The sequence below is a fragment of the Arvicanthis niloticus genome, unplaced genomic scaffold (genome assembly GCF_011762505.2).
Source record: "Arvicanthis niloticus isolate mArvNil1 unplaced genomic scaffold, mArvNil1.pat.X pat_scaffold_404_arrow_ctg1, whole genome shotgun sequence".
NCBI classification, from domain to species: Eukaryota; Metazoa; Chordata; class Mammalia; order Rodentia; family Muridae; genus Arvicanthis; species Arvicanthis niloticus.
Genome location: NW_023046048.1, coordinates 5,248 through 26,481, shown reverse-complemented (window position 1 = coordinate 26,481; position 21,234 = coordinate 5,248). Strand labels below are relative to the sequence as shown.

The window sequence follows — 21,234 nt, the reverse complement described above, 5'->3', positions numbered from 1 at the left end:
TGAACATGAAATATTCTCATATAAGGAATTTCTCATCTTGATAGGCAAAGACATTCTCAAATACTTAAATTTTTTCAAGGTATTTTTGCTGTGTTATTGAGTAAAGTTAACTTTTTTTTAAAGTTTGAAAGTGTCTCTTCCCTCAGTTTTATGGACTGTCCTTGTTATTTTCTTTTTTTTTTTTTTTTTTGATTCCTTGATTCATCTGTGAATTTCCCTGGCCAAAATACAAGACATTGTTGATCTACTGGTTCTTTCACATTTCATTGCCTAGTTGTATTATTTGGAAATGTTGTTTTCCATTGATTCTTGGGTTTACACGTGATGTTTAAGTTTCTTTCTTTTCTGGGAGATTGGGGATATAGAGGGACTGTGATAAAAGGAGATATGCTCCTTCCAGGCAAAATATCTTTAGTAATGATGGCCTCTCAGTGACAGCCTGAAGCAGACACTTTTATTCCCATCAGAAAAAAAAAGGAGATCCTTATGGACTTCAAGATTTCTGAGGGAAAAGGAAATCTTGTGTCACTAGGAAACAGGCTTGATTCACATGAGACCTATGCTACATGACAGAGAATGAGACCTGGAATTGAGACTACTTGCTGGAATCATTGTTTCTCTGGAGGGGGCATGTGAGAGATACCTGGGCAATGTGTGTGACTGTTTGACACCACTGAATCTCCCTAGACTTCTAGGCAACACACTTAGTGTGAGATGGGTAGCAGCCCTTTCTGATAAGAATATGTATATTGGTTACTATTCTGGGGTGTGTGTGTGTGTGTGTGTGTGTGTGTGTGTGTAATAAAAAGCTCATAACAAAAATCTTAATGCAAAATGCATAGCTGGCTTATTTTTGGAGGGATAAGGGCCCATGGTGGTGGGGCAAAGGCATCAGAGTTAGCTGGAATCTTGAAGGCAAAATCAGACACCTGGGACCACCACATCTTCAAATTCAAGCAGGAATCAGAGCAAATAAAGTCTAGCCTTCTTCATCTGAAGAACATCCTCAGAGAAGGACTTCTGCCATGAAGTCTAGACCATATAACTGTTCCCCAAATTATGCTGACAAATAGTGTACATGTGTTCAAATAGCCATAATTGTAGGAGATAGTTCTCATTCAAAGTCCCACAGGGTTTTTGTTAAAAGTATCTCAGATGTTTTGAGCAACTCCTTTCTAGTATGGGGATTTGTGAAACACATAGAGGTAGCTTAGCTAGAGAAATTGTATCTCTAGGGGATGGAGTACTTCTAACTTAGCTCAAGCATCTACCAAGATTTATAATAAAATGCATGCTCACACCACCATGGCTTCTCTGTCTCTTTTTTGATTTGGTTTGCTTTGGTATTACTGGATACTATATTTACATTTCATATTTTATCCCCTCACCCCATTCCCTCCATCCTTCCATGTAGGAAGGAATAAATGAGGAACATCAGAGGCAGGGGGAGAGTGTGTGTGGGGGAGGGTCTAAGAGAGAGACAGAGAGAGAGAGAGGAACACACACAGAGAGAGACAGAAAGAGAGAAAAGAGAGAGAGAGAGAGAGAGAGAGAGAGAGAGAGAGAGAGAGAGACCAATTTCCAGATGTTTATTTCACAGACTGTATGAGAATGAGCCTGAGAGCTTGAGATATCAATAAATTGTTCATTTGGTAGGTAGCAGAGTGTAGGAAAGGGTTGAACATCTTCTCTCACAGTGCTAAGTTTCTAAGGATGTCTTCTGTGCTGTAAGATCTCTAGCGCTAACCTTGAAGAGTGAAGAGTCTTCAGGTGTGTTTTCTTGAGGTGATGAGCAGCAAAGGAGAGATTGCTTTGTCCTGCTGCCACGCCCTAAGGCACACTGTATAACTGAAGGTCACTGTAGAATGGAAAACATGCATGTCCTTCCACTGTGGGTCAAGGTCGAATTTGGACCTCCATGTGAGCAACATGCCCTTCAAGTGCTGGCACTGCATGCCCCGACTGGCCCACTGCCTGCTTTTAGGCTATTACAGCCAGGCAGACCCACAGGTCAGGGACCTCACACTTGGGAATGCAGGCATGTGCTAAGCTTGGGTAGCTCAAGATACAAAGAGGAACAAGGGAGTGTGCTGGGGACTAATAGCAGTGCGGGGAGCAAGAGTCTCTATGGACTGTGTGTCAAACTTGGAATAAGGTGTTCAGGAATGGTTGCACTATACTTCCAGGGTGACCTTTATTTACAAGATGATGGCCTTACACACATTCTTCTTTCAGTTGACATTCCACCTGCTTGTTTCTTTATCTACCAACCCCATCGATCCATTGTACACAGCCCAGCTTCCCTTCTTCTCTCCCCTTCCTATCCCACATCCCTGCATCCCCCCTCCAGACTCACTTCCCCACAATGGTCTTGCATCCATTTGGATTGGAAAGCTCATGCCCAACATCCCCTTAGAACAAAAGAGCCGATTCAACTCCTCACCCCACAAAACAACACACACACACACACACACACACACACACACACACAATTCAAACAGTGTAAAACTTTATTGAATCAATGGGGATAAAAAGCAAAACCAATCAAAGCAAAACAAAACCGAACAAAGGCCTAGGAGTTGATATAGAATGACTGGCTGGTAATTCATCTCACTGGTCAACACAAGGCCTTGGTAAGAAAAGCAGCAGTTCCTCAAACTCAGGGAAGAAGTCTTCTCTCCTCTTTCCCCTGGGCTAGTGTCCTGTGAAGAGTAGCCTAAACCTAGTGCCCCTGAGATTTCCTGGGGTCCATCTGTCGGAGTTTTCTTTAGGCCTTCTTGTTGTTGGGCAGTCACTAGGGACAACATCTTCTATTCATGTAGCAGAGTCACCATTTTCTCAGGTCGGATGTCCTAATCCTGGGGCCCTGAAGAAGACACTCCACTAGTAAAAACACAGCTGAAAGCCTTCTTCTCATAAGGGAGACATCTCCATTCCCTACATCCTAGTTGGGAGATGGGTTTAGGGTTGGGGGGCAGATCCTTCCTGGTCTGGGTACCTTCTCCAGTGTGGAATCCGGGTCTCTTCTAGATCTGGGCGTCTTGTGCTTCCAAAATCAAGGAAGCCAGGCTGGGAGTCAGAGCATATCCAGCAGAGCCTGGTAATCCTCTTGAGAAAGAGACAGCTCAGCTACTGTGTCTATTGGCTCCAGATCCAGAGGAGCTGACCCATGCTCCTCCACTTGGACCTCGGTCAGCAGTTGATCAAGGAAGAACTCCAGAGGGTTTGTGTTGCTTGCTTGAGTGGGGGCCTGTGCTTGGCCTGGTCCGGAGGGCTCTTCCACTTGGGATGGCTGGGATTCTGTGCAGAAGGTCGGGAGGTCGCTGGGACTCGATGGATCCATGGCCACACCGCCAGTGGGAGGCAGTGGCAACAAGCTGTCGTGGGCACCTTCCAGCTCCCTGCCATCCAGAACTCCATCCAAATCCAGAGGGGCTGGCACAAGCTCCTCCGCTTGGGCTTGGTCTAGCCATTGAGGAAGGAACAGCTCGAGAGGGCCTGTGTTCCTTGCTTGAGCGGGGGCCTCTTCTTGGACTGGTCCACAGGGCTCTTCCGATTGGCACAGCTGGGACTCTGTGCAGAAGTTTGGCAGGTCGCTGGGACTGGAGGAATCTGTAAGCCCTGCAGCAGCCAGGGGCAACAAACTGTCCCGGGCACCTTCATGCTCCCTGGCACCCGCACCTCCGCGGGCCTCATCTGCCCCACTTGAGGCCAGCAAGTCTTGATCTTGAGCTGTGGGCCTGCCCCTGCTGAGGCACCGCGCTCTTCTGTTCTGAAACCAGATGTAGACCGTGTCCTCGAGCAAACCTGTCCTCTGTGCCAGCTCCTCCCGAGTAGCAAAGCCTGGCCGCGGGTTCCTCTCGAAGGCTTGCAGTAGGATCCTGCGCTGGGCTGAAGTGATTCGAGTGCGAGGCCGCCTGTGGTCTGACGGCATGCCTCCACCCTGTGCCCTGGAACCAAGCTCCTGCCCCACGGCTCCAGTGCGACTTCTGCGGTTCTGAAACCACACGCGGATGCAGGAATCGGGGACCCCCATTTGACTAGCCAGGTTCTGCCTCTGTGCAAAGCTCACGTAAGGACTCTTGCTGAAAGCTGATAGCAGGGCCTCCTTTTGAGAGGCTTGCCAAACCACCCTGCTGCGCTGGGATTTGCGCCCCACGCTGCTGCCCCCCACATTGCTGCCAGCTTCCATGCTGCCAACCATGGTCTGCAAGAAATGCTCACCCAGGAGTGTCTACTCTGGACAGCTCCAGAACAAGCACAACCTCCAGCAAGCAGCAGCAGTCTCGGGCTGGCACCACTCACTGCCTCTTAAATACCCCTACCTCTGCCTCTGCTCCGCTAGCCCCGCCTACTCCACACGCGCCTTGGGCTACAGCCAACACCAGGACCTTCCCTTCGGGGTCAGGTTTCCAAGCGCCACACCTGCCACGCCTTTGCACCTGAGAACAGGGAACCCGGAAGAGGACCTCAAGCATCCTCTGAAACTCACAAAGTCTCCCCTTTTAAAAGCTCCTCATCCATTGCACGCCGCGGGGTCGCCATGCTAGACCCATACCCAGGAAGCAGACAAAAGTCATAGGACTCACCATTCCCATCAGACACAGCATCCAATGACTGAGGACAATAGGTCCTGACACGAAGCAGAGGCACAGTTACCGCGACATGTTGGACAAAGTCAGCAGGCTTCACAAAAGGATGGGGAATTGGAGTCGGCCTTCTAGGCATCCCTAGCCAGATGGAATCCATGATGGTTTGCTCACAACCGGATTCACACAGGTTACAAAGACAAGACTCCCCCAGGAGTCTTATTATTATTTCTGAGAAGATGAAGGAGAGGAGAAGCTAGATGATGAGAGAGAGAAAAAGAGAGGGGGCATGGAGGCAGATGTTCACAGGTCTCCACCAGTCAAAGATAGTTTTTATATCTAGGTTGGGTATTGGGTTATGCTTCTGATTGAGGATTACCAAACTTATAAATCCTTTGATTAACATTTTTAAAAAAATTGTATAAAAGCAAAAAGGAGAGGGGGGGCATGGGACAGGGGTGTTCTAGAGAGGGGAAATGTGGAAAGGGGATGGCATCTTAAATGTAAATAAAATATAAAATAAAATTTAAAAAAAAGAAAAGAAAGAAAGGCCAAACCTGGGCCATATTTCTTTGTTTAGTGTGGTTTCCTGTTAAAAAGTTCTTCTTCCATTCATGGTTGAGATCATTTTGATTGTGAAGGAAGGACTCTGGAGTGTGTTTCTAAAATGGATGTGAAGTATCAGGCACTCTCATTAGAGATCTTCATGTATATGTTCATCAAAAAAGAGGTTTATACTTTCTCTTTTCATTGTGTTTATTTGGTCTTGGGATCAGGGTAATACTACCACAGGCATGAGTAGTCTTTTGCTTTCTCTTTTAATGAAGTATTTTTAAAGGGTTTTTAATGCACTTAGAGAATCCATGAGGCCTGGCTCTGCTTTGATGAAAGTTGCTGTTTTGCTACCCCACACTTGGTGCATATGATAATTGTGTTCAACTGTTTTATTTTATCTTATTTTATTATTCACACATGTCTAAAAAGCTCCTCTCCTATTTCTTATTTCTGGGTATATAAAAATTAAAATGTCTCTGAAAGATCATCTGGATTGTAGTCTATGGGGAGAATCTCATCTTTTTTCCATACTTTAATTTGTATCAGGTCTGTCTAGGTCAGTGTCATTGAAGGGTTTGCTTTGTGGCCTTGAAAATAGCCAAGTCATTGTTTCTGAGATCTCAGTATTTTGATTTGCATCCCCACTCTTTGATTCAAATCTATGGTCTTTACTATGATTCCTCATCTTCCAGTTTGGGGTTGTGTTCTTCTGGTATTTCTATGTCCATGAAGAGCATTACTGAGTAGTTTGGGATATCTCAGATTTCATGATAGAGAATTTATAGTTATAAACTTCCATTCTAAAATTCCATTAGTTTATATTTCTAGTCTTGTATGCCTCTGGTTTTATGCATAAGATTAGGTGGTTGAAATTGAGCCAAAATCATGGCCTGCCACATGGAAAAGGACATCCTTGAAAAGGATTTCAGGATCTTATTATCTCTGAATTGTGGCTCATTCAGGGAGGTGAAGCTTGCCTGCCACCTTCCACATGTGCAAAGGTGACTGTCAAGGTTTTTGAAAAAACACCAACAATGGAGCTGACATCACTTCTGAGGTAAAACTCCTTCAATCTTTAGAACATAGCAACATTGTTCATTTTTTTCAATTAATTGAAAAAACTGACAGCTACTTACATGATCATAGATTTTGTGGCAGGGGAAGACCTTCACAGGTACCTCAGAAAACTGGACTGTCTGAAAGCAGAAGAGGCTAGACTTATTTTCCAGTTGGTCATGTTAGCAGATCACATCCTCCAACAAAGGCATATTGCACAGAGTGATGTAAAATTTTAAAATATGCCAGGAATATTGTAGCAGGAAATGCAAAGAATTTGACTTTGTGGAGACAATTAAAATCAAAGGAGGGCAGATTTTGGAGGATATCAGTAGTTCCTTGCTCTGTTGGGCTCCAGAGATCTTGACAAGGAAACGATTAAATGGGCTGGCAGGTGACGTGTGGAGCCTGAGAACCGTCCTCTATGTCCTGGTCTCAGGGCACTTTCCATATGTAGAAAGCACCCTGGAGGATGCACACAGGCTCCTCACCACCGCAATGTATCCCATTCACTACCACTTGTCAAAACCATGTCACAGCATCATTGTATAGTTTCTCATGGTCCCCACCTGGTAAAGGTGTGATGCATCAGATCATGGAACAACCATGGCTGGACCTTATTCAAGAACATGTACAGCCTCCCACTGAAGAAATCCTTCCCAAGGCTGTGAACACTATGTGTACCACTGGCTACATCTGTAAAGAGATTCTTTCATCTCTAACACACAGGAGACTCAATAATAAAATAATGGCAACATTTAATATTTTAAATAACAACTGAGCTGTAGGGACAGCCATGAACAAGATGAGAAGCCCTGATGAAACTGCAGCCCTGCAGGTGCCCTTAGCTCAATTCCCCACTTGAAGAAGAGAGCCAGTGAACCTGCCTTTTCAACCTGTACAGAAGCTGGGAAGAGTCACTCTCAGGAGGATAGCATGGAAGAAAGAGGTAAGGGCTACAGAAGCTACATCACACTCATCAAATACTCCTGCCGGGAGATGATGCCCTGTACATATGACTCAGTTTCAGAAGGAGATGCTCTGACAGCTGACATCGCTAACACTGCTACAGAGGATATTGCAGTAAACAGAAATTCCATGGACAAATCCCCTGCTGATCTCTCCTCCCCTGTGTCAGCCCTACATGGAACACTCACAGGGTTTCTGAACATGGGCTTCTCCTCTGAAGAACCAACAATGGGGCCAGATGTACCATATGACCTACCGTAGGTTGGACCCACACCTTCAGGATTCAGCCCACTCAGGGGCTGAAAACTGATGAGGAATGAATTTCCCATGGACTCAGAGCACTGTGCTGCTGCTGCAGGTGCTACTTGCCTGCCTGCCCTACCCACAGTGAGCCCTAATCCTTGTGTCATGTGCAATGAAGAAAAGGGAGGATAGTGAAGTCTCGTGGGAAACCCAGTTGAAGTGGCAGCCCAGATGCACAATTTCATTGTGATTAGAATATGCTATTTATTATACTCTGTGTAGTAGGAACCAATTAAGTCCTTAAATTGATCCTGGTGGTGGTGGGGGCAGCAACTACTGGTGGCAAGTTCCTCACTACCTGGCGTAATGTTCTGGGTTCCTGAATGAAAGACACACTGCACACACAGCCTTTATATTTTGATATTCCTAAAACAGGTCAATGGCTGGACTAGTTTCTAACCTCCATGTGGCTAATCCACCTCCCTCCAATATTCCCAAGTTATTACTTAATACGAATCTGTATACTATCTTTGCTGCCCTAAGATCCAGTCAGGCAGCCTTCTTAGGGCTGATATTCCTGGCTCCTAGATGGCAGCTATGCTCTCTATCCTGCACCTTCTCGGGCATGGCATTTTTCCTCGAATCCTGCCATGGCAGATCTCCTTATCTTTCTCCTTTCTCAATCCTTCTTCTCCCAATCCTGAAAATCCTAAAAGTCCTTCCTCTTTGGCCCTGACAGGCCATTGGTTGCTGGCAACTTTATTTACCAATCAGAACCAACTTGGGGCAGGGTCCCTCAGTGTCTTACCTCAGATGGGCAGACTCTTCTCCTGCAAACAATTTTGGGGACCCAAATTAACAGAACATAAGCAGCATTAGGCCAAACACACTATACCTCTGAAACTGACAAGTTGCAACTTTTCATAGGGCAAAAATATAACATGTCTAGCACATTAATGTTCATCATTCCTCAACTTCGCCCTCATTTAAATACCAGGAGAGTTGAGACACAAGCGGACAGCATAGCATGGGTCAAAGAAGGTTGGATGGGATGGAGTTTGGCTAAAAGAGGAAAGTTTCACAAGGGAAAATGAGGAAGAGAGCTATAGCACAGCAGACCAATTCAGTGCTGAATACAGCCTATCATTGTCAAGGTCACTAATGGATGCATTTTAATATTTCTCCTTGCTTTGAAGTGGGGAAACTGAAAAGGCCTACTAGAATTCCAGCACTGGTTAGGAGTGATGCCACATCCAAAAGCCAAGAGAAAACTCCAGGGTGCTGTGTTCCTCCAGGGCAATCTCCCCTTCAGCTCTTGGGTTTTCACCTGGCAGTGTGCAGCTCCTTCAGCTTACTACAAGCCTCAGGACTGCTTCCTGGAGAGAAAGGTGGCCATAAGGCTCATCTACCAAATGAGGCTCTACACATTGATTGTGCTTATGGGACCAATACCACAGCATATAAAACAGATGATGCTACAATGCTGAATGAGTTGTATTGAATGACTATTATTTTAATAATAAGGTCTCACTATGTAGCCTGAGCTGTCCTGGAACCCATTATATAGAACAGCTTGTATCGAATTTACAGAGATCCTCCTGCCTCTGCTTCCCACATGCTGGCGTTCATTGTTTGTGTCATCACACTCCCAAAGTCAAGTACTTATGCTTCCATTTATACAAAGTGCCTAGAATAGGCAGCTTCACAGAGACAGAGAGGAACTGGAAGGAAAAGGAAAGTAGTGATAAATTATCCCCTCCATCTTACTTGTGACTGGCTTTTGGAAAGAACTGCAAGAACCATGTAAGTCCCCTGAAAGGAGGGAGATGTTGAAAAGGAGGTAAGGGGAACAATTGGCAAATGGGATCAAGAGGATAAAAGGCAATGAGAGGTGATATAGAGTGAGGAATAGATTCTGTCCTTAGGAACTTCCTATCAACAAAGTGACATGAAAGAGATATGTGTGTTGGCCTAGGGCAGTAGCCTGGGTCAATCAAACGCAGGAACAAAGTTCCACTGAAACACTGTGATGGAGGAAGATTGGCATGGCCAGCCATGAGCAGAGGAGGGCCTGCTCTGATGGTCCCTAGCATGGGTAAAGGAACACAATTAGGATGATGCCTTGGAAGCGTCCTCCTGTTCTGTGCTGCTGAGCTATTATCTGGCAGGGGAAATGACAGCCCTATTGGTCTTTGGGGTCCCATTCTTTTCAGTACTGAATAAGTCCTATCTTCAAAGTCAATAACAGAGGAGTTGTATACTGCAACAGAAGAGAGTCAAGGCAGAAATCTGAGGTGCTGTGTGAAAATATATCAGGGCTACAGATCACAGCATACGTCCTTCAAGTATAGAGACCCAGCTAGCATGTTTACAGTTCTTCACCTCACTGAAGTACCTCTGTTTCTTGCTTGGCCTACCTAAGTAGTCACAGGTAGCATTGACCTGATGAGGGTCTAGTTCTGTAGTTTTGTTTTGTTATACAGCTGTCTAGGGAAACAGGACAGACTTGCACATAGGTCTCACGCAACATTTCATTTTGATCACTTCATTACACACAAACTGCTTCCTGATTGTCCTTTGGAAGAAGGACAGAAACCCTGACATACCGGGAGTTACACAAAAAAAAATATATAGGGGAGGATAAAGGAAAAGTGTATGGAGATGGGAAAGGGGGGAAGAAGACCTGTAGAGCAAAAAAGGTGTGCTGAGAAACTTCCTGTAAATGAGTGTCTTAGTCAAAATTTCTATTCCTGCACAAACATCATGACCAAGAAGCAAGTTGAGGAGAAAAGCATTTATTCAGTTTATAATTCCAAATTGCTGTTCATCACCAAGGAAGTCAAGACAGGAACTCAAGCAGGTCAGGAAGAAGGAGCTGATTCAGAAGCCATGGAGGGACTTATAATACTGGTTGTTTCTCCTGGCTTGCTCAGCTTGCTTTCTTATAGAACCCAAGATGACCAGCCCAGGGATGGTACCACCCACAATGGGTGCTCACCCCTTGATCACTAATTGAGAAAATGCCTTACAGCTGGATCTCATGGAGGCATTTCCTCAAGGGAGGCTCCTTTTTCTGTGATAACTCCAGATGTGTCAAGTTGACACACAAAACCAGCCAGTACAATTGACCACTTGTCAACTTGACACCAAAAACATCAATATCAAGACACAAGTCTTACTTTCTTATTCATCTCCAAGATCTAAATAACTTTAAAAGTCCCACACTCTTTACAAATTTTTACATATTAAAATTTCAATCCCTTTAAAATGTCCAGTCTCTTTTAAAATCAAAGTTTCTTAACTGTGGGCTCCACTAAAATGCCATCTTCCTTCAAAGGGGAAAAATATCAGGACAGAGTCACAATCAAAAGCAAAAGCAAACTAACCATCCAATGTCTGGGATCCACTCATAATCTTCTGGGCTCCTCTAAAAGGCTTGGGTCACTTCTCCAGCTCTGCCCTCTTAGCTCTCTAAGCTCAGGTTGATCCACTCCACTGATGCTGCTGTTCTTGGTGATCATTCCATGGTACTGGCACCTTCAATACACTAGAGCCTTCTGTTGCAACTAGGCTTCCCTAACAGCTGCTCATAGGCTTTCTTCATAATGCCAAGCCTCAAATCCTATGCCTGACCCCTTTAGTCTTGGGCCATTAATGGTAACTGAGGCTGCACCTTCATTAGTGGCCTTCCATGGCCTCACACAGTGCCAAACCTCAGCTTCTTTTCATGACCCTTTCACGCCTTCAAAACCTGTACCACCTGGGTGACACTTACACATTACCATGTCCAGTGGCAATATGATGTACATTCTTGGCTATCTCAGAAACACAACTTCTTTGTGCTCACAAAAAAAAACCTTCTCAAAAGATTTCCCCTCAGTGATGCTGGTCTCTTCTGAATCACAGCTAATTTCTTAGCACTAGCTATCCAGCACCAATTGTCCCAGTAACACAAAGTTTTCAATTTAGTAGTTCTGGTATCTTGTTAATCACAGCTCATTCCTCAACCCCAGGGAACCAAAACCACAGAATCTTTAGAATCAAAAAGTCTTAAAACATCCTTCAGAAATTTGACAAGCCAGACCTCCATCTTCTGCACTGTTCTCAACATTATCTTCCAAGCTCCTACAGAACATCCCATAGAGCTCTTAAGACCCAATGACTCTTCTAGCCTAAACTTCCAAAGTCCTTCCACAATTCTCCCCAGAACATGATCAGGTTATCACAGGAATACTCCATTATACTGGTATCAATTTGCCTTAGTTGTGGTTTCTATTCCTGCACAAACATCATGACCAAGAAGCAAGTTGAGGAGAAAAGTGTTTATTCAGCTTGTACTCCAACATTGCTGTTCATCACCAAAGGAAGTCAGGACTAGAACTCAAGAAGGTCAGGAAGCAGGGGCTGATACAGAGGCCATGGAGGGATATTACTTATTGGCTTGCTTGTTCTCCTGGCTAGCTCATCTTGCTTTATTATAGAACCCAAGATTACCAGCCTAGGGATGGCACCAACCGAAATGAGCCTTCCATACTTAATCACTAATAGAGAAAATGCCTTACAGCTGAAACTCATGGAGGCATTTCCTTAAGTGAGGCTCCTTTCTCTGTGATAACTCCAGCCTCTGTCAAGTTGACACACAAAACCAGGCAGTACCATGGGTAAGGAGAAATGGGTGACTAAGATGGGATTGGGTAGGTGTATTGAAGAAGGAAGTTCAGGAACAAATGTCCCCTGCAGACTGTGGAAAATATAAAGCAGGAAATATAAAGCCATGAAATAAAGCCCTGCTCTGATGGCCACTGGCATGTGTCAAGGTAGAGAAGTGGAGCTTGCTTCATTAAATGCACTCCTGTCCTGGGTGCCTGGAAGAGGGTGTGGCAGCTCCATGTTGAGTGAGTATTCACCTGTTCCTGTATCACACAGACTATGATTGTTCTGACATCTGTGTCTTTGTCCTCATAGCCTCTTTCATATAGGGCTTCCATGTTGCTGCACATCTCAAGACCCAAGAATCTTGTATCATATACTCTTCTCATGGATAGGTTCAGAACTTTCATTTGAACTGACATTTAACATTGTTCTGCTGCACTATGGCAAGGTAAATAGGCCTTTCCAGGACTGGTGTCAAGTATTGCCTTTATGAGGCCAGAAACCATGGGACCACTATGTTTCTAGTGCCCATCAAAAATTCAGGCTTCAAAGGAACCCTTGGTCATCATGGAGTCACTGATGTCAGCTACTTGTACAGTATGGGGTACTGGTGAATGTGTTTTCTACACTGGTTTCAAGGACAGCTAACAGGGAAGGAGCAGTTCACTGATTTGACATGGCAATCAAACTCCACAGGGAATCCAGTGCCCCAATATGTGTGAACATTGCACCTGAAGGTAATATTGAGTACAGTGTGTATGTATGTGACACAGAAGATGAATTTCTGAAGTTTGGTCTTGATGCAGTGAAGAAAAGGAGCACATGAGTTGCCTTCTGCCCATAGAGGACTACAGAGAGGGAAAGTTTTAGTTAACTTGCTGTCTGAAGAACAATTGGAAACTGAGAGACTGCAGAGGTGCAGAAAAGAAGCAACTATTTGCTCCTATGTACTTGGCAGAAAGCTTCCATTCTGACCACCTGGCCCTGGGTACTTATCAAACTCTTGGACTTCATGACAGCATTGGCCACATCTTCTTCCCAGCAGTATAACAGGAAGCTTGGGTTGTCAATAATTTCTAGAAATATAATATTCTGGCAAGTTCCAAGTGGACAGAACTGGAAGCAGATTGTTTAGGGGGTGAGAGCAATTTTGACTTTGGGTTATCAGCCATGGCCACTCTGGGTTGCTGTTGCATATGACTGAAGCCATCTCTGTTGAAGGGAAGGGAGCACTGTAATATTCTCAATATACATAGGGAAATTACTATACCCAATTTTTTATTTCTAGTTTTATTTTTATGTTTTGAGGCAGGGTCTCACTATATAGACTTTTCAGGACTGGGACTCCCTCTGTAAAATGTATGGCTCTAAATTTCACAGAGATCTTCCCATGCCTCTGCCTTCTGAGTGCTGGGATTACACATGCCTACTGCCCTGCCTGGCTTCAAGTAGCGTATAGCATCAATAAATCAATTCTTCTAATCATTCATTGTAGAACTGTACCAGTTGCCAGGCAGTGGTGGTGCAGTCCTTTAATCCCAGCACTTGGGAGGCAGAGGCAGGTGGATTTATGAGATCAAGGCCAGCCTGATCTACAGAGTGAGTTTTAGGACAGCCAGGGCTATACAGAGAAACCCTGTCTCAAAAAACAAAAACAAAAACAAAAAAAGAATTGTGCCAGTTTTATGTAGTTTTCATTGTGACGGGGACAGGAGTGAACTGAAGGCACTTCCACCCATAGTTTCCTAGGACCAGGGAGCTAAATCTCACCTTCAGAATGGAAGTCTATGTTCCCAAGTGAGTGGATGTCTGATGGTGGCATTCTGTCTAGAATACTTCTATGGACAGAAGTCAGTGGACAAGGGGATGTGTGCCCTAGCTGACACCTCCTTGAAAATAAAGCACAGAGCTTGATTCTCTAACCTTGGCTGCTTTCACTGGACCCCTCACTTGCAGTTTAGGTACAAGTCACATGACTTCAACCTGAGAATTCAGAAGGGTCTGGATTTCCTACCAAGTCTGACTGACAGAGTTCTTTCCATTTGAGCCAACAGGTCACAGGTGAGGATTCAAGGTGGGTCACTGAGACAATTGGTGCCTGTCTTCTAATGCTGAAGGCACAGCTTTGTCTTCATGATAACCAGTGGCAGAGTCAGTGTATAAAGCTATTAATTCCAGATTAGAGCTTCCTATTCTTCTGATCGAACACCAGATACAGTCTGGTCAGCTACAGACTTCCATCACTAGTCTGGCTTTCATGGGTCCCACAATACGTTGTTTGCTTGTCAAAATAAGCATTAGAGATTCCTTTGCTGAGAATTTTCTTTTGTATCTATACCCCATTTTAATAGAATTATTTGATTTGGCGATTTGAAGTTTCTTGATTTCCTGATACGTTTTCAATGCCAGACTTCTGTCAGATACGGGCTTGCTAAAAATATTGTCCCCTCCTGTAAGCTGCCATGTTGTCCTTTTGACCTTGTGTTTTGAAAGCTTACAGAGCTTTTCAATTTCATGAGGTTCATTTCTTACTTGTTGGTCTTAGTGCCTGAGTTGCTGGTGTCTTTTTCAGGAAGTTATCTCCTGGATCAATGAGTTCAAGACAATTTACCACTTTCCATTCTATCAAGTTTGGTATATCTGGTTTTACATTGAGGCCTTTGATCCACATGGACTTCAATTTGTGCAGAGTAATAGATATGGATGTTTGCATTCTTCTACATATAGCCATCCAGTTATATCAGTACCATTTGTTGAAGATACATTATGTTTTATATTGTGTATTTCAAGCTTCTTTATCGAAAACCAGGTATGCATAGATGTATAGATTTACTTTGGGGTCTTCAATTTGATTTCACTTATCAATTTGTCTGTTTTGCTGCCAATACCATGTAGTTTTTGCACTGCACTATATTTTGAAATCAGGAAGGTGCTGATACCTCCAGAAATTCGTTTATTATAAGGATTGTTTTCAGTAAAGCCTTTCCACGTATTTCACCACAGCCATGAGAAGAAATACGATGGTGTTCTGGAAATAATTTAAGAGAATCAATCAAACAAACAAACCAGAGAGAGGAGAAGGAGAGGGAGGGAGGGAGAGGAGAGGAGAGGAGAGGAGAGAGAGAGAGAGAGAGAGAGAGAGAGAGAGAGAGAGAGAGAGAGAGAGAGATATGCTGGGTTTTGTGATTCTGCTGATTCCTGAAGGATCCATTGATTGCATTTGCATGTGTCATCACAAGTAGTCATGGTGATATATGCTAGATATCAGTCCATAAAAGGCCCTGCTCAGAACTGTGTTTTGTCCTTATACTGAAGACAACCAGTTGCTTAGTGAATGAGTAGCTTGCCTCAAATGATTCTCATAAACTTTAATTTTCCCAAAGTATTGATCCCAACATAGTGAGTTAATTACCTATGTTTTCAGTCTGGCTTATAGTTTTTGACATTTCTTGACTGAATTTTTTGACAATATTGATATTGTGTTTGACATTGGCTATATTTTCTATTCCTCCAGTGACTGAGACTTTCCAGTTACCAGATGCATTGCTTTGTAAATCTTGGCTTTGTTCTTAGGTTTTTTTCAACTGGTAAGGTATGTATGTATAGACTGAGGAACTTGATTATGACTTCTCATCCCTATCTGCAGTGCACTGTGGTCATATCCACATGCTCCATTGTCATTTCCAACCCACTTCACATAACCAACAAGAAAATTCATTCTTTCTCCTTAATATGACTTATAATAGGTAAAAATGATAATTGTGTTTGTGGAACTGACATGTGAGTAGCAAAAGTCTATAGTTCCATGTCTGTCCTTGGCAATGGCAGTTTATTCCTTTTTGTGGCTGGCAATCCTTACTAAATATGTATGCTGTGCTCTTTGTCAATTTATGCATCTAGAGTGATCCTTGGGTATCTACTGAAAGCATCTTGAAGAATGGACTTTTTATTATGTTATTGAACATGAAATATTCTCATATAAGGAATTTCTCATCTTGATAGGCAAAGACATTCTCAAATACTTAATTTTTTTCAAGGTATTTTTGCTGTGTTATTGAGTAAAGTTAACTTTTTTTTAAAGTTTGAAAGTGTCTCTTCCCTCAGTTTTATGGACTGTCCTTGTTTTTTTCTTTTTTTTTTTTTTTTTTTTTTTGATTCCTTGATTCATCTGTAAATTTCCCTGGCCAAAATACAAGACATTGATGATCTACTGGTTCTTTCACATTTCATTGCCTAGTTGTATTATTTGGAAATGTTGTTTTCCATTGATTCTTGGGTTTACACGTGATGTTTAAGTTTCTTTCTTTTCTGGGAGATTGGGGATATAGAGGGACTGTGATAAAAGGAGATATGCTCCTTCCAGGCAAAATATCTTTAGTAATGATGGCCTCTCAGTGACAGCCTGAAGCAGACACTTTTATTCCCATCAGAAAAAAAAGGAGATCCTTATGGACTTCAAGATTTCTGAGGGAAAAGGAAATCTTGTGTCACTAGGAAACAGGCTTGATTCACATGAGACCTATGCTACATGACAGAGAATGAGACCTGGAATTGAGACTACTTGCTGGAATCATTGTTTCTCTGGAGGGGGCATGTGAGAGATACCTGGGCAATGTGTGTGACTGTTTGACACCACTGAATCTCCCTAGACTTCTAGGCAACACACTTAGTGTGAGATGGGTAGCAGCCCTTTCTGATAAGAATATGTATATTGGTTACTATTCTGGGGTGTGTGTGTGTGTGTGTGTGTGTGTGTGTGTGTGTGTGTGTAATAAAAAGCTCATAACAAAAATCTTAATGCAAAATGCATAGCTGGCTTATTTTTGGAGGGATAAGGGCCCATGGTGGTGGGGCAAAGGCATCAGAGTTAGCTGGAATCTTGAAGGCAAAATCAGACACCTGGGACCACCACATCTTCAAATTCAAGCAGGAATCAGAGCAAATAAAGTCTAGCCTTCTTCACCTGAAGAACATCCTCAGAGAAGGACTTCTGCCATGAAGTCTAGACCATATAACTGTTCCCCAAATTATGCTGACAAATAGTGTACATGTGTTCAAATAGCCATAATTGTAGGAGATAGTTCTCATTCAAAGTCCCACAGGGTTTTTGTTAAAAGTATCTCAGATGTTTTGAGCAACTCCTTTCTAGTATGGGGATTTGTGAAACACATAGAGGTAGCTTAGCTAGAGAAATTGTATCTCTAGGGGATGGAGTACTTCTAACTTAGCTCAAGCATCTACCAAGCTTTATAATAAAATGCATGCTCACACCACCATGGCTTCTCTGTCTCTTTTTTGATTTGGTTTGCTTTGGTTTTGCTGGATACTATATTTACATTTCATATTTTATCCCCTCACCCCATTCCCTCCATCCTTCCATGTAGGAAGGAATAAATGAGGAACATCAGAGGCAGGGGGAGAGTGTGTGTGGGGGAGGGTCTGAGAGAGAGACAGAGAGAGAGAGGAACACACACAGAGAGAGACAGAAAGAGAGAAGAGAGAGAGAGAGAGAGAGAGAGAGAGAGAGAGAGAGAGAGACCAATTTCCAGATGTTTCTTTCACAGACTGTATGAGAATGAGCCTGAGAGCTTGAGATATCAATAAATTGTTCATTTGGTAGGTAGCAGAGTGTAGGAAAGGGTTGAACATCTTGTCTCACAGTGCTAAGTTTCTAAGGATGTCTTCTGTGCTGTAAGATCTCTAGAGCTAACCTTGAAGAGTGAAGAGTCTTCAGGTGTGTTTTCTTGAGGTGATGAGCAGCAAAGGAGAGATTGCTTTGTCCTGCTGCCACGCCCTAAGGCACACTGTATAACTGAAGGTCACTGTAGAATGGAAAACATGCATGTCCTTCCACTGTGGGTCAAGGTCGAATTTGGACCTCCATGTGAGCAACATGCCCTTCAAGTGCTGGCACTGCATGCCCCGACTGGCCCACTGCCTGCTTTTAGGCTATTACAGCCAGGCAGACCCACAGGTCAGGGACCTCACACTTGGGAATGCAGGCATGTGCTAAGCTTGGGTAGCTCAAGATACAAAGAGGAACAAGGGAGTGTGCTGGGGACTAATAGCAGTGCGGGGAGCAAGAGTCTCTATGGACTGTGTGTCAAACTTGGAATAAGGTGTTCAGGAATGGTTGCACTATACTTCCAGGGTGACCTTTATTTACAAGATGATGGCCTTACACACAGTCTTCTTTCAGTTGACATTCCACCTGCTTGTTTCTTTATCTACCAACCCCATCGATCCATTGTACACAGCCCAGCTTCCCTTCTTCTCTCCCCTTCCTATCCCACATCCCTGCATCCCCCCTCCAGACTCACTTCCCCACAATGGTCTTGCATCCATTTGGATTGGAAAGCACATGCCCAACATCCCCTTAGAACAAAAGAGCCGATTCAACTCCCCACCCCACAAAACAACACACACACACACACACACACACACACACACACACACACACAATTCAAACAGTGTAAAACTTTATTGAATCAATGGGGATAAAAAGCAAAGCCAAACAAAGCAAAACAAAACCGAACAAAGGCCTAGGAGTTGATATAGAATGACTGGCTGGTAATTCATCTCACTGGTCAACACAAGGCCTTGGTAAGAAAAGCAGCAGTTCCTCAAACTCAGGGAAGAAGTCTTCTCTCCTCTTTCCCCTGGGCTAGTGTCCTGTGAAGAGTAGCCTAAACCTAGTGCCCCTGAGATTTCCTGGGGTCCATCTGTCGGAGTTTTCTTTAGGCCTTCTTGTTGTTGGGCAGTCACTAGGGACAACATCTTCTATTCATGTAGCAGAGTCACCATTTTCTCAGGTCGGATGTCCTAATCCTGGGGCCCTGAAGAAGACACTCCACTAGTAAAAACACAGCTGAAAGCCTTCTTCTCATAAGGGAGACATCTCCATTCCCTACATCCTAGTTGGGAGATGGGTTTAGGGTTGGGGGGCAGATCCTTCCTGGTCTGGGTACCTTCTCCAGTGTGGAATCCGGGTCTCTTCTAGATCTGGGCGTCTTGTGCTTCCAAAATCAAGGAAGCCAGGCTGGGAGTCAGAGCATATCCAGCAGAGCCTGGTAATCCTCTTGAGAAAGAGACAGCTCAGCTACTGTGTCTATTGGCTCCAGATCCAGAGGAGCTGACCCATGCTCCTCCACTTGGACCTCGGTCAGCAGTTGATCAAGGAAGAACTCCAGAGGGTTTGTGTTGCTTGCTTGAGTGGGGGCCTGTGCTTGGCCTGGTCCGGAGGGCTCTTCCACTTGGGATGGCTGGGATTCTGTGCAGAAGGTCGGGAGGTCGCTGGGACTCGATGGATCCATGGCCACACCGCCAGTGGGAGGCAGTGGCAACAAGCTGTCGTGGGCACCTTCCAGCTCCCTGCCATCCAGAACTCCATCCAAATCCAGAGGGGCTGGCACAAGCTCCTCCGCTTGGGCTTGGTCTAGCCATTGAGGAAGGAACAGCTCGAGAGGGCCTGTGTTCCTTGCTTGAGCGGGGGCCTCTTCTTGGACTGGTCCACAGGGCTCTTCCGATTGGCACAGCTGGGACTCTGTGCAGAAGGTTGGCAGGTCGCTGGGACTGGAGGAATCTGTAAGCCCTGCAGCAGCCAGGGGCAACAAACTGTCCCGGGCACCTTCATGCTCCCTGGCACCCGCACCTCCGCGGGCCTCATCTGCCCCACTTGAGGCCAGCAAGTCTTGATCTTGAGCTGTGGGCCTGCCCCTGCTGAGGCACCGCGCTCTTCTGTTCTGAAACCAGATGTAGACCGTGTCCTCGAGCAAACCTGTCCTCTGTGCCAGCTCCTCCCGAGTAGCAAAGCCTGGCCGCGGGTTCCTCTCGAAGGCTTGCAGTAGGATCCTGCGCTGGGCTGAAGTGATTCGAGTGCGAGGCCGCCTGTGGTCTGACGGCATGCCTCCACCCTGTGCCCTGGAACCAAGCTCCTGCCCCACGGCTCCAGTGCGACTTCTGCGGTTCTGAAACCACACGCGGATGCAGGAATCGGGGACCCCCATTTGACTGGCCAGGTTCTGCCTCTGTGCAAAGCTCACGTAAGGACTCTTGCTGAAAGCTGATAGCAGGGCCTCCTTTTGAGAGGCTTGCCAAACCACCCTGCTGCGCTGGGATTTGCGCCCCACGCTGCTGCCCCCCACATTGCTGCCAGCTTCCATGCTGCCAACCATGGTCTGCAAGAAATGCTCACCCAGGAGTGTCTACTCTGGACAGCTCCAGAACAAGCACAACCTCCAGCAAGCAGCAGCAGTCTCGGGCTGGCACCACTCACTGCCTCTTAAATACCCCTACCTCTGCCTCTGCTCCGCTAGCCCCGCCTACTCCACACGCGCCTTGGGCTACAGCCAACACCAGGACCTTCCCTTCGGGGTCAGGTTTCCAAGCGCCACACCTGCCACGCCTTTGCACCTGAGAACAGGGAACCCGGAAGAGGACCTCAAGCATCCTCTGAAACTCACAAAGTCTCCCCTTTTAAAAGCTCCTCATCCATTGCACGCCGCGGGGTCGCCATGCTAGACCCATACCCAGGAAGCAGACAAAAGTCATAGGACTCACCATTCCCATCAGACATAGCATCCAATGACTGAGGACAATAGGTCCTGACACGAAGCAGAGGCACAGTTACCGCGACATGTTGGACAAAGTCAGCAGGCTTCACAAAAGGATGGGGAATTGGAGTCGGCCTTCTAGGCATCCCTAGCCAGATGGAATCCATGATGGTTTGCTCACAACCGGATTCACACAGGTTACAAAGACAAGACTCCCCCAGGAGTCCTGAGATCCAAAGACATCAACACATCATCCTGCCTAGCTCTAGAATGTTTCACACCCCTTACATGGCTTCCCAAATCTGGATTTGCTATGAGGACAAACTTGGAAATTTACCTGTCCTTGGATCAAAATTCAACACCAAACACCCCAAGCACCTAGCAGCACAAAAAACCTGTTTGGTAACAAGCACACCCTCAGACCAAGCACACCCTCAGACATAAAAAACACACACACAACACTGAGGAAAAAGGATTTCAGGACAGGGGACAGGTTTGGGGGCAGAGACAGACAGAGAGAGAGAGGGGAGTGAGAGAGAAGAGAAGAGAGAGAGAGAGAGAGAGAGAGAGAGAGAGAGAGAGAGAGAGAGAGAGAGACAGACAGAGAGAGGTGGGGA

General features: G+C 45.1%; 1 protein-coding gene across 1 annotated transcript in view; it reads right to left on the bottom strand.

Annotated features, from left to right (window-relative positions):
• The window catches only part of LOC117702054 (uncharacterized), a 33,724-nt gene extending 12,906 nt beyond the window's left edge, over nt 1-20,818 (bottom strand). The window contains 3 exon segments of the mRNA XM_076928183.1: nt 3,134-4,207; nt 4,326-4,442; nt 19,169-20,818. Of these exon segments, the coding sequence (XP_076784298.1) occupies nt 3,134-4,207; nt 4,326-4,442; nt 19,169-20,239 (2,262 nt within the window). The 5' untranslated portion in view covers nt 20,240-20,818.
• Between the last annotated feature and the right edge of the window lie 416 nt (nt 20,819-21,234).